The sequence below is a fragment of the Scatophagus argus genome, chromosome 2, assembly GCF_020382885.2.
Source record: "Scatophagus argus isolate fScaArg1 chromosome 2, fScaArg1.pri, whole genome shotgun sequence".
Lineage (NCBI taxonomy): Eukaryota > Metazoa > Chordata > Actinopteri > Scatophagidae > Scatophagus > Scatophagus argus.
Window position 1 is genome coordinate 9969507 of NC_058494.1, and position 12823 is coordinate 9982329.

At 39.1% G+C, this 12823-nt stretch overlaps 1 protein-coding gene across 1 annotated transcript; it reads right to left on the bottom strand.

Annotated features, from left to right (window-relative positions):
• Positions 1-17: 17 nt before the first annotated feature.
• cusr (Copper-only SOD repeat protein) lies at positions 18-11529 on the bottom strand. Its single transcript, XM_046407984.1, has 10 exons — positions 11265-11529; positions 7460-9542; positions 6819-6918; positions 4871-4948; positions 4044-4142; positions 3243-3375; positions 2956-3070; positions 2410-2534; positions 1056-1136; positions 18-536 (listed from the first exon to the last, which is right to left on the bottom strand). The coding sequence occupies exons 1-10, from the start codon at positions 11302-11304 to the stop codon at positions 445-447; spliced, it is 2946 nt and encodes a 981-aa protein (XP_046263940.1). The 5' UTR covers positions 11305-11529; the 3' UTR covers positions 18-444.
• Positions 11530-12823: the final 1294 nt, after the last annotated feature.

A 12823-nucleotide genomic window follows, 5' to 3' on the forward strand; every position in this document is an offset into this window, starting at 1 on the left:
ATTGTATTTTATTCACAATTTTCCAGATATTTACACAAAGTTTTGACATGAACATATGAATGAATGAATATGAATAATGCATACATGAAGAAAACAGTCTGGATATCTGAAAATATATAGCATTTACTTCACCAACCCGCTTAACAGTCCAAATTAATAAAATATTAGCAATATCTGTTGCAGAAAAATGAACTTCTATAAAGGCTAAGCTGAGCAATTAGCTTGTTGCCTAAAAATGATTATTATAAAAAGTAAAATGTAACATAGCAACTGTCATTGGTTGACAAAAAAAAAAGAACCTTGTAGGAGGAAGTTATTATTTGCCTGATAATTAATAGGATGATCATCATATCACCTGGTGGGCTACATTTCATGAACATATTCACAGTTTGACAATATGAGGTTCCATGTATCTCCACTGATGATGCAGGCTGAGCCTCTGAGCTATAAATAAGCAGTAGATGGCAGCAGAAAGGCGACAGCAAACGTCAAGCCCAGAAGGAGACTTCCTGGTACCAGCTGCAGACCTCCACTTCCTGAGGGAATCAGATCAGAATGAAACTTCATTCAAAGAGGCTATGACTCACTGCACACTGTGTAAGTCACCTTATTGAAATTTATAAACAGATGATTGACATTATCCGATTTAAAAAAACGATGCCCCTTCAAGTGCCCCCAAAAAAAATAAGAAAGAAACTGAAGAAACACTGGCGGAGACAGGCACTTAGACTTAATGAAACGTGGACAACACAATAGGAGTGATCACTGAAAACATGTAAATGATATTTTAGTTGGAATGACTTCAATACCCTCACCTCTGCCCTGTGTTAACTGTAATGTTTTTATAATTCTAATAATAAATCAGTCTGGGGTATGTCAGCACCGATTCTCTTCATCAAAATCAATATTTAGTCCAAAAGAGGATGTTCACTTGATTTAATTACTGTTGGATTTCATAAATACAAGCCACACCGTTGTTCTGCTTTGCATACAAATACAATTTGACCTTCACATTATGTCCCTACAGCCATATTTACACTATGGAGCACACTTACTTGTACATGTGTCAGAGTATTGGAACACGCCCATCTTCTCGCTGGTTTTGACAGACGTCAGAAGCTCATTGTTCACATCCCCTTTAAGATACAGACAATGCAGCAATTACTGACTTGTTTTACTTGAAAATTACTGCAGCTGAGTCTAAAGGCAGTTATGGACTTGGTTTATCATCATCACATCATGGATATATCAGAGGTGCTGCAGTGTATTTCAGATATTTTAGCGATAACAATTAGATAGCTAGATAGGTAGATACTTTATTGATCCCGAGGGAAATTCAAGAAATTAAATTCTAATACACATGACACATTTGCTTCAGACAGAGATCAATGTGGGTACCTCACAGTAATTTCTATTCTCTCAAGCACATCATCCTCTCAGCTGCATGCTGTCCCAAAACATGTGCTTGTGCATCTTCCTGCTCTAATGTTCATAATAACGGTAAAGGAGGCTTTCTCAGAGTTATTGCAACAGTAAACTCTCCACCGTGTGGGAGACCTCTGAAGCCATAAATGACTGTCCTGTGCTATACTGTGTGAACCTTGTGCACAGACACTTCTCTGTTCTCCTGTGGGACAGAAAATGAGACACACAGACACTCAACTCCAGCATCTGGTTACAAAGCAATTTTTCAGGATTTCTAAAGATTTTCAATACCCATAATTGTTCTTTGTCCTGATGAGCACAGCCCGGGAACAGAGCTTGCCCAGATAGATTCTGAAGAAGCTGACATATTTATCAACTTATATGCTGTTCTTACCGCCTGTTAGATTGAAGTTATATCACACAAATAAATCTTTTTGTGTATCTGTGTGAATGCGGAACCTACTCTTCCTGGCCAGCTAGGCTTTATATCGCATGTATCATTCTCTCTGTGCAACCAGCAGTGTTAGCTTTTATTCTTTTGATCTTCATGGATAAATATTCCAACAAGACCGGTGATAGTTTTTATTTTTTGCTCTCTTGGATGCCCCCATTTCCTTCTTGACATTCCAGAGAGGTTTTCAAGTTGTTGCTTTCCAGGTGTTGGATCAAACCTGTGTGCTGACAAAGGCCTGTCACGGCTCACAGAGGTGTCTCCAGAGAATTTTAATCTTAGAGTTAATGGTTATACTATTTAATTTTTATACGACTTCATTTATAAATAGAAGAATTCATGTTCACTCACTCACTTACTCTTGCACTTAGGTTTCAAGTGCTGTTGAAACATAAGTAAAGAATGTTGAAATATGTTGACATGTAATACAGTTTCCCTTTTATTGTAAAAAGACACACTGTTAGGGGAAGAGCTTTTCTATTTTCTTTTTTTTTTTTTTTTTTTTTTAAGAAAAAAAATGTTTTCTGCCTTACCAGATACCATAAAGTTGACTTGTTGGCATTTCCCATCAGCTACAGAGCGGGGAGAGTTGGGCAGGATGGTGACTCTTGCTGTTTCCAACTGAAGGACGCTTGCAACTCTGCTACGGAAGTCATATCTGAACAAAAACACAGATATGTGTTTGACCGAAAAGTCTTAAAAGAATGAATCGCTTAATAAATCCACTCTTAGCAGGTTTTACAGTTTACACAACTCAGTCGTTCATTTGTGTACTGTTTATATTAACACTTACAGATCAGATGTAATACTCTTTTGTTATAAGCCTATTAGGAACTCCCTGAGTTAAGGTAGATTTTTCATGAAGTTTTTGTTTGTTTGTTTGTTTGTTTTAATGCACAGAAATTTAATGTTCCAAAATTAGAAAAAACTACTGCACACATCTGCAAACGTCTATTTTTAAACAAACTTACAAAGTCAGAAAGGTCATGCAGCATTTACAAGACAACATTGCTGTAACAGTTTGCTCTCAGATGAGCAGTCAAGGCAAATATAATCTAAGTTTTAGTTATGACACTTACCTGCTGAAGTTAGCCACATTGGGAAAGGTCTGCTCTGCTGAAGGGGATTGTGGGAGGATGTCAGCACATGCGATGATGCTGTCTCCATTCTTCAGCACTAGTGATCTGTGGACCACTAAAAAGCACAGACAAACATCAACTATGTCTGTCCTTTTCACATGATTACATAAATCATATTAATTAATTTATATAAATTTCTTTGTGCACAAGTCATATTGCTAGTAAAGGTTGTATTAAAATCTTTCATGAGTGCTACATAGACATGTGCTGTCATGTCTGTATGGTACCTGTGTTGTCTCCAGAGAGCTGGATGATGCTGTCAGTGTAGACCTGTCTCTGAGTCAGGCTGACTGGACCTTGTCTTGTCGATACCTCTCCCACCACACAGCTCAGAGGGGTTTCTAGTGAACAGCTGGAGCTCTTAAGCAGGAATAGAAATAAAAAAGTTCATCACACTTTTATCACAAAGGCACAATTTGGGCACAAAAGCTGCAGCTGTTTCAACAAGCCATCTGAAGTTTACATTTAATACTGCTGTACTTAAATTTTGCTTCCCTGCACTGCTTGAAAGTTTTGTCCCATACGTATTAAAGGACTTGCAACCATATGCTTAATGTCCTTGTAATATTTTCATTAATTATTACAAACGAAATGCACTGAAATGTCAAAAGTGAAGACTCTGGTGTCTGACATAACTGGCATGAAAAACTTCATGCTGTCACTTTTCTCCAGAGCTTATATAATATTGTAATTTTTGTTTGTTTGTTTGTTGTTGTTGTTGTTGTTGTTTTTACCAGATTAAATAGACAGAAATGTCCCTTTATGCCTGTGGCAGACACAAAGTTTATTATCTTGCATTTAGGAGTATCTGCAATGCTAAAAAAAAAAAAAAAAAAAGTAAGTAAGTAAGAAAAACTCATCAAGCCATTTACTCTGAAATCAGGTTGAGGTTGTAATCATGTAATTATCTTTAAAATCTCTAAATATAACTCTGATGATGACTTTTAGTGTGAGCGTGTCAAACTGCCAGCTTGAGGAATCAGGAGGAGAAGAAGTGCTGGAGTAAAAGAAGAAACAGTTTGCTTCACCATTGATGTCATGTTGAAGGGATTGAATGTGCCTCCCACACTGTTGCACTGACTGCTGTTGGCGCCCATTTGGTTGATGAACAAGGATATCACAGTTGCCTGCAGGGAAGTGTAAAATACAAGTGTCAGGGTGGGCACATGCTGCAGCATTTCTGCAGCTGCAGTATGTAGTCTCAGAATCAGAATACTTTATTGAGCCCTGGGAGAAACTGAGTTAACACACATAGAGATTGAAGACATGCCTCATACACACATTTACAGTCTCTTCCCAATCCTGCTGCATTCAAAGGCTAAGAAATTAACTTGCTGGACTCTAATCGGCCTTCATTGTCTATTATGCATGCACAACCTTTTGCCCACAGATTAAAGGAGTTGGTTACGGAAGCATTATTCTCAGTAGCTCAGAAAAGCAAATTCTAAGGATCTGCTAAAGGAAACTCAAAACTCATCTTTTGTTGCTATTATTAAACTAGTTCTGGCACCATTAGTGGTATCTGTGCACGTTTGCTCCCTCTCAGACAATAGGCACTGGCATCTATCTGCAGTAGTGAATGATAAATGAAACCAGCACTGGCTATGTTTCCACTGGTCACTGGATCCGTGCACTCTCTTATTAAATGAAAACTGGCAGGTTATGGTACATCTGTCTCACCTATCATGTAACTTTTCCCTTTCTTTTTTCTGTCTATACTTAAATGGTTTCAATGCATTCATGTTATATAACTAATATTTGATTTGTTTATTTGCTACTCCTTTCATTTTTCTGTGATAAGGTTCTAGCAACCAATGTAAATTTTGCATCTGTTATATGTGTATTTTGTACTGACATTTTGCCTTGTTGATGACTGAAGGTCAATCTCCAGTGTGATATCACTGCTACTCCCATCAGGAAACATCTGCTGCCGCTGAGGAGACACACGAAGACAGAGAGAGAGAGAGAGAGATGTCATATCTCACAGTAAATACTTCAAGCAGCACAACGTCCTTACTCAGCTGAAATATAACAGCAGTTAAAATAAACCCCAACGGGGATTTGTGGATATTGTATAAATTTACACATTTACACTTCCTTGCATTCACTCTGTGACTCTGTGTTAAATCAGATACCTGAGCAAAACTAGCATGTTTAAGTTGAGGGAACATATTCATTCCCCAGTCTATAAATTCCCTCTTGATAATATAGCCTCTTTGGAGATATTGCAAACTCTTATCCATAAATGCAGTGCAGAGCTCAGTATGGGGCCTTTGGAGGGCGGCTGACAAAGGCAGCTGTTCCCTCGGTGAGCTTCCTAGTTCAGGGGGCCTGTAGGTTCCACTAGCCGTAGCAGATGGATGTTAAGCTAAGCTAATGATCTTGTGCCTGCTTCCCATAGCCGCTTTTTGCAACCCACCGCAGGGATAATGAATTCACTGTCTGTCCAGCACAGCAGAAATACTCTGTCATGTTTTTGTGGCAGCTTGGCTAGAAAGAAAACCTTGTATGTGTTCTGTGTCGATCAAAGAAAACCATCTGATTCTGATTCTTATAATTTGCTGCTGTCATGTGGAAATGTTGCAATTTCTGGTAATGTGTTGTGCAAATTTCACTGGAATTAATTCCACTGTGTTTTACACGTATCTGCACTTTTGGACTGAGGAAATATTTTTCAGCATCTTTTCCACAATTTTGTGGGCACAATCATAGACTTCCATGATATTGCCCTTGAGTTTCTGAACACCAGAGCTGGCTCCGGCCATCACCATCATGCCTGACTCCACCTTGCTAATCCATAAATTGGCAAAGGGATGGAGCTGAGGTGAGCTAAATGAAGCCTGGCTGCTATAACCTATAGTGGCTAGCTCTCAGTCCTTAATTATACATAACTGTAAATTTTAATGTAATTCAGACAAGTGTTTAAAGCCCTGTACAGTTGTCATTAACAGGGGATTTTGGACACAGTCTCAGGTGTCCATTCAAAGAGCTGCATTTTTTTCACACAGTAGCTTTAATTTTCTGCCCCAGAGGTTAGTCAAACTACTGCATATTGTCAGTATTACAAACAAAGGCAAGGTTTCTTACTCTAATTATGAAAGGTGATATTTTACTTGATTCTGATATTTTCAGGATAAAAGACAGTGTATGTCTGTCTGTAAATAGACAATGTATCCTACATCAGTTCAGGTCATGCACAAAAAAACTTATTTTATTTCTTTTTTTATTTTATATTTAACCAGAAACGCATTTAACCTGAAATCTTGAATTGAGTTGTTGGAGATGTTTCCTTTTCAGGATTATGGAAATTGGCCTAATATTCAGCCATGGTTTTTTTTTTTTTTTTTTGCTGGCAGTTCCTCAATGTCATCTCCAAGCTCCTCTGTTCATCTCAGTTTTGGTTGGCTCTGCTGCATATACTTTGATCCTATTAAAACTTGCCTATCAATGTTATAGAAGTGGAAAGCCAAAACAGTGAACTACTCTTTTTATCGGTCTGATCAGACAGCCCAACTCAATGATGAAATAACCGCTGAGTAATTTATTGTTGCAGCAATGAATACATATTCTGCATTATTTTTCTATTGTTGTGATTATACCCTTTGAAAGTAAGAGTACTTATTGTTGTGTTAATAGTGGATTTAGTGTAGTTTGGGTTCATATTAAATATTCAATCAAAGTGAACTGTGACAAAAAAGACAGCAAAAAACCTGGTGGAATGCAATGCAATTTCAGCTATACACCTGTATAATAAATTGACCTTCAGGGGAAGGACTGTGGCTTTGACTTTTGTTGGTTCTTACCAGATTGACTGTCCCAGTCACTGTACCATTGAAAACAGCCTTGGCAATTGTCCATTGTCCATCTGTATCTCTGTCAGCTAAGACGTCAGCGCACCGCATTCTGCAGAGAAAACACATACATGCTCAGAAAGATACAAAAACGCAAACAAGATGAGCAAAACATATCCAAATCCCACATGGTTAACCCTTAGAAGTTGCTCCTTTACAATATTTTGTTGAGTCATTCTCAGTGAATGAGGCAGATTATATGTGTTATAATACAAAGCACGACACATCAATGACATCCTACACCTGCAATTGTTCTCAGCACACTGTCCAAATCTGTTGGTGTACCAGAGGGCTGCTCAGTGTGGTGAAGATTAGATGTGTGTTAATGCTGCAAAGGCACTAGTGAGAATGTGATGTACATAAAATGCTAAATATTTTTTCAACAAATACTGAAAGCCCTCGGTTTCTATGAAATAAGTCAGTGGCCATTGTACAGTATTTGCAGTGCTCACTATTTCTTCTTATTTTACAGGAAACTGTGGTCATCTTACATGTGAAATATTTCCTTCTGTCTTTCATTCTCAACATCTTCTCACTCCTACTGGTTTCTATCTCTGCGATAGAAGAACACATAAACACATATAGGTTCTCACCTTGATCCATTGGAGTAGTGAACCACCAGTGACCTTCCCACTATGCTGTAGGGTCCAGTTAATGGCATGTTAGGGTCCATGTATACAGCCTGCAATTGGTTGAGGTTATTCAGCATTCCAAACTTCCCGCTGATATCCCCTATCTCATACTGGTCCACTGTGCCAGTTCCAGGCATGGGACTGTTTGATGTGTTCCAGGCTAAGGGGTTGAAGTGGCCCAGGATGTTGGCATTGGAGCAGGGCTCTACGCTACCAGGTTTGAGGGGCAGAATGTGAATGTGGTAACCTCCAGCTAAGGAGTTCAGATTCATCAGGGAGACATTTATAGTTGTGGGGCCTTGTGGGACAGCCTGGGAAAATTGCACCTGGCCATTGGACATCTCTGGGCCAAACCAGCTACCTAAGCTAGCTTTGGGGACCCGCGCCATTGTGACATTGGCGCAAGCAATCCTCGGACCTCCTCTTTCTGCTTGATGGATGACCACAGAAAGGCCAATAATTCCTGACCCTTGCAACCAGGAAGTGACATCAGTGAAGAAGTTTTTTGCCTCCACTCCGCCCACTCTTGGGCTAAGGTTGATGGTGCTGTGTTTACTAGCGAGGTCTCCCACCTCACAGGATAAGGGACTGGATGGACCACAGTGCAGGGCATAGCTGCTATCTTCTGTGCTAATATTAAAGGGGTTCCAGTGTCCTCCTGTTGTGCTGCAGCGCCTTTCATCATCATCCCTCTCTGAGCTGATGGGATATTTGTGAACATGCCAGTTGTGGTTTTTGGTTGGTGTCATTGTGGGATTTCCATATGATAAGTCCATGAAAATAGATACGTCAGACAGAGGGTTGTCTTTCAGCTGGGTGAACCAGATCTCACCAACTACAGGGCTCTGAAATATAGCTCTGGCCGCGATCACTTCACCAGGATAGCCTATGCTGGCACAAACAAACCTGGCACCATCCGTTTTGTGAATTACAACAGAGCGGCCTACAATGCTGTTCTGTCCAAAAAGAGGCAGGTTGAAGTCCTTGAACACCATGTTCACCTCGTTTTGACCTGCAAGAGACATATGTTTGCCACTGAGGTCACCAGTTTCATATGTGTCGTGTGTAGAACCAGGCATTGTTGGGTATGTTGGGTCACTCGTGTCGACACCAAATGGATTCCAGTGGCCACCCACATTATCATTTGAACACATGCTTGATGGAGGAGACCTGACTGAGGGGAGGGGAAAATTGTGGACATGGAAAGGGCCAACTCTGTTCTCTAAATTAGTTAGGTTTACCCTCAACTCTGTCACATCAAACGGGGAAGCCTGACGGAAGCTGAAGTATCCCTTGATCCCTCTCATATTCATAACAGCGCTCACCTGTTTCTCTGGTACAAAGTAAATCTGAGCACACTTGTAACTTGATTCCATATGAATAAGAAGAAAGCCATTGTTCATGTTGAAGCTGGTCAGGTCAAGACGAGATTTCTCAGGCTGTGAAGGGGTTCCTACTTGTACAACACCAAGATTTATCAAAGCCGAGGGATCTAAGCTTCCCAGAAGAACATTACAGCTTGCAGCTGTGCTTGTGGATCCAAATAGGGTGATGTTGGTTTGTGAAGCATTGACCTGACCGATTGTAACTAGGTCTGCCAGAATTCGAGGGTTGGTCTGCCCATTGTTGAGGCGGATGTACACGTTACCAGCGATGGGGCCGGTGAACCTGGCCTGACGAGTTATGAGTGTTTGACCTTGACTTATAACTGTGCATACTTTAGTGCCGTTACATGTCTGCAAAGTGAGCGAGAAGTCATCCAAGTTTGAGCTTTGTTCAAAGAGTCGTGACACGTTGATGGTGAGGTTTGAGGCTGGATTAGCTGTGAAGGTGAAAATGCTTGAGCCGATATTAGCTTCAGAACAGGGCTGAGCATAATGGCCGTACATTACGGGAAACTTGCTGAGGGAAATGTTAAGTGAACCGCAAGATCCAGTGCCAGACACTTGGACAACGGCTGTCTGGGAGGTGGAGTTAAACTGCACATATCCTGTGACTCCTCTCATGTTCAGGGGTGCAACGAACTGAACACAGGAAATGGAATCTGAAAAGGACAACAAGAAGAAGGTGATAATTTCCATGTTAATTAAACTTGTTATCACATCTATTTTAAAAAGAAAATTTGATTGTCGCAACTGGTATATTTATGCCTGCTTGCCTCATTAATGACAATTTGACAATTAAAGTTACATAATTTGAAAATCTTATGACTTAAAATGCAGTCACTTTTATATGGCAAATAGAAACGTGATGCCGATCAGCTGAACATGCTGATGTATTCACATGAGATGGCTGCGACCGGTTATGTCCAGTTAGAGAGCCATAGCCACGAAACCTCAGACTAATTACGCATAATCACTAGACTAAGTTACATATAGAGTTAAGTTTGAAACAATTTAAAATTACCAACAATGACCAACTCTTTTTTTAGGCAAGACACTATAAACTGTGGGAACTTGCATATATATTTCCGTGAAAGCACTAAGGTTAAATTATTCAATTTGGGAAATACCATAAGCGCTACCGTTTAAATTAGATTGTTTCCACCTTTTAGTTTCTACTGTAGGTCTAATGTTATCTAGTGGCCATTTCCTCTTCTTTTTTTTTTGGTTGCTGAGCCTATAAGACATTTGAAGTGAGATGTAACAGTGGAAATGTTACTTTCACACCTTTCTTATGGTTATAGAATAAATGAAGGATTCCTAAAGCAAAACTATATAAAAAAAACATTGTTTTGGAAATGAGAAGGTTGTGAAATGGATCAGTCCTCATTCATTCTCTTGAGTAAAGCTTTAAAACTTTGAGCCACTGTACTAAAACTGATTAGTTTCAGGACATCAACTGTCATAGAACTACATTTGGAATAAACTTTGCCCTCTCTTCCCATTATTTTATGAACATCCTCTATTTCCATTTTAAGACACAATGTCAAAAGACCTGCTAATGGAATAACTCATCTCTGAACTCTGAACTCTGGAATACCACTTCTTGATTATAAATGCATCTGGTAAAATACATGGCTGTCTGTGCAAGATAAAACAGATACTAAGGATTGCTTGCATGCTATTTAACTATTTAATCATATTTAATGCATGATCATTGTTAGAGATAGTGTACAAGCAAATAGGTTGCTAAGGGTCAGTGTTCACGTGCTAAATCAAAACATACCTGCATAGACTCACTGGGATTTACTGTACTTGCAATTATGAGTATTTAATAACATTACATGTGTCTAATTTTATCATTTAGGTAGATTCAAGCCTTTTCACGACACTTATTGTCATGACCCAGAGGCCATGAAACACACACGCACACACAAACACACACACACACACAGAAAGAAAGAGAAAGAGAGAAAGGGAGAGGTGAAAACTACTAATCTTTAATCAAATAAACTAGGCTGTTGGTGTAACCTCACAAAACACATTAAACATTATGAAGAGAGATAAACAGTTTTAATCATCCCAATAGCCTCTGATTATGTGCCACTGATTAAATAATTTGCGTTTCATAGTTTTCATTTCAGCTGAGAAATAGAGCAGCTAAAAAACACAAAATCAACCAGGGGGAAGGAAATAAATAAGGGAAATGCCCATTTGTTGGAACATTAATTGGGGTAATAATCTGTTGAACCTGCAGACTCTCTGCCCTCCATGGTGAATGATTTCAAATTCCTGGAATAAACACTAAACCACTGAATTCATGAATCATTATATCTAGTTAATGTGGCACTTCATGCAAAAGACAAAAATAACAAAATACTCACCAAGTAAAGAAAATAGTAGGGCAGCTGTCAGAAGACTCATCTCAGTAGATGTGTGCAAAACACACCAAAGAAAAAAGATATGATTAGGATTACAGAAAAATCAGCTTTAAAAAACTTTGCTTGAGGATATGGAAAACTCAGCTCACTAACAATGTCAAGTTCAGCAACAGAAAAATGATGGAGTGTGTCATATACTTGTCATAGTTGGTTGGCTTTCAAAAATGTGCAGCCTCCCTCTCGCTTCAGTTTTTTTAACTGCAGTCCGTCTGTGTCAGCCTGTGATTGGTTAACAGGGTGACAGTGTCTCATTTATGTAGGCAGGGGAGGGAGTAAGAAGTGGCCTGTCCCTGTTGTGGCCACGCATTGCTTGCAGTAAAAAAAGGGGTTAAGGAGTTATGCTTTGTGCTTTGTGCTTCTTTGTATTGTACAGTATACTTTAATCAAGACTTAAACTGATCTTACCTGCAATCAAATGTGTCCAAATTTGTCAGCTTGGACTTACTATTATATAACATATATACATATATATATATATATATATATATATATATATATATATATATATATATATATATAGAATATTATAATATAATGTGTATATAAAAGTAAAGTGCCCAGAATCAGGCGTGTAACCTCACAGTTTTCTATTTTTTCTGCTGAAAGCTGAACTGTGGCTCCAGGGTTCATCCTTTTCGTTCTCCTTTTACAATTTCTGTGCCTTTCTGTTCCTCCTCACAGAAAACGCCTCAGTTGCCCTTGTGACAGGGTTGAGGGAAAAAAAGGAAGTACAGAAAATAGTAACTTGATCTAAGAATAGCAGCCCATCACTGTGGGGATGTTTTGGGGTAGGCCACACAGCTATTTACACATATTGGAGGGCCTGTGAAGTGGGCCAGGTCCTTCATGGTTTGTTTGGATCACTGATTGCGGCAGGAGCTTGAATCATAATGTGATTATGTCTCTGTCCCTATATTTACACACAGGTTTACAGGTTTACCATTTTCACGCACGCACACACACGCACACACATATACACATGCAGAAAAAGGCAGCAAATGAATGTAGAAACAGAACAAAGACATTACAGTGGTTGGTCATAATGAGGGAATGCCCCAAACATCATTACACAGATGGACCCATAGGGAACTTTAGTCTCAAAATACATGGAATTCCAATTAAAAGCACAATAAAGTGACTTTATGGGTATAGGTATACAGTAGATTGAGATAAATAGGATAAAGGTAAGCCTTTAAAGGTTAAAGGTTTTTTATAACCTATTAATTGAGACCAGTAATTGTATTTCTGTACAAATGTGGAAGTATACTCACATTTTGTGAACTTGTCAAAGGACACGATGGACATTCAGGTCACAGGTCAGCCCTATCAGTGTGTTGAGAATATAAGATAATCAGTAAGATCATAGATTTTAGGAATTTAACATGTAAATGTGGGCGACAACAACTTGCTATCATGTTTACATATGGGTATCATTTACCAGGTAAATCTTACAATCAAAAATGCTGCCCAGTACTCCAGCACCCCAATGCTGATAATTCATC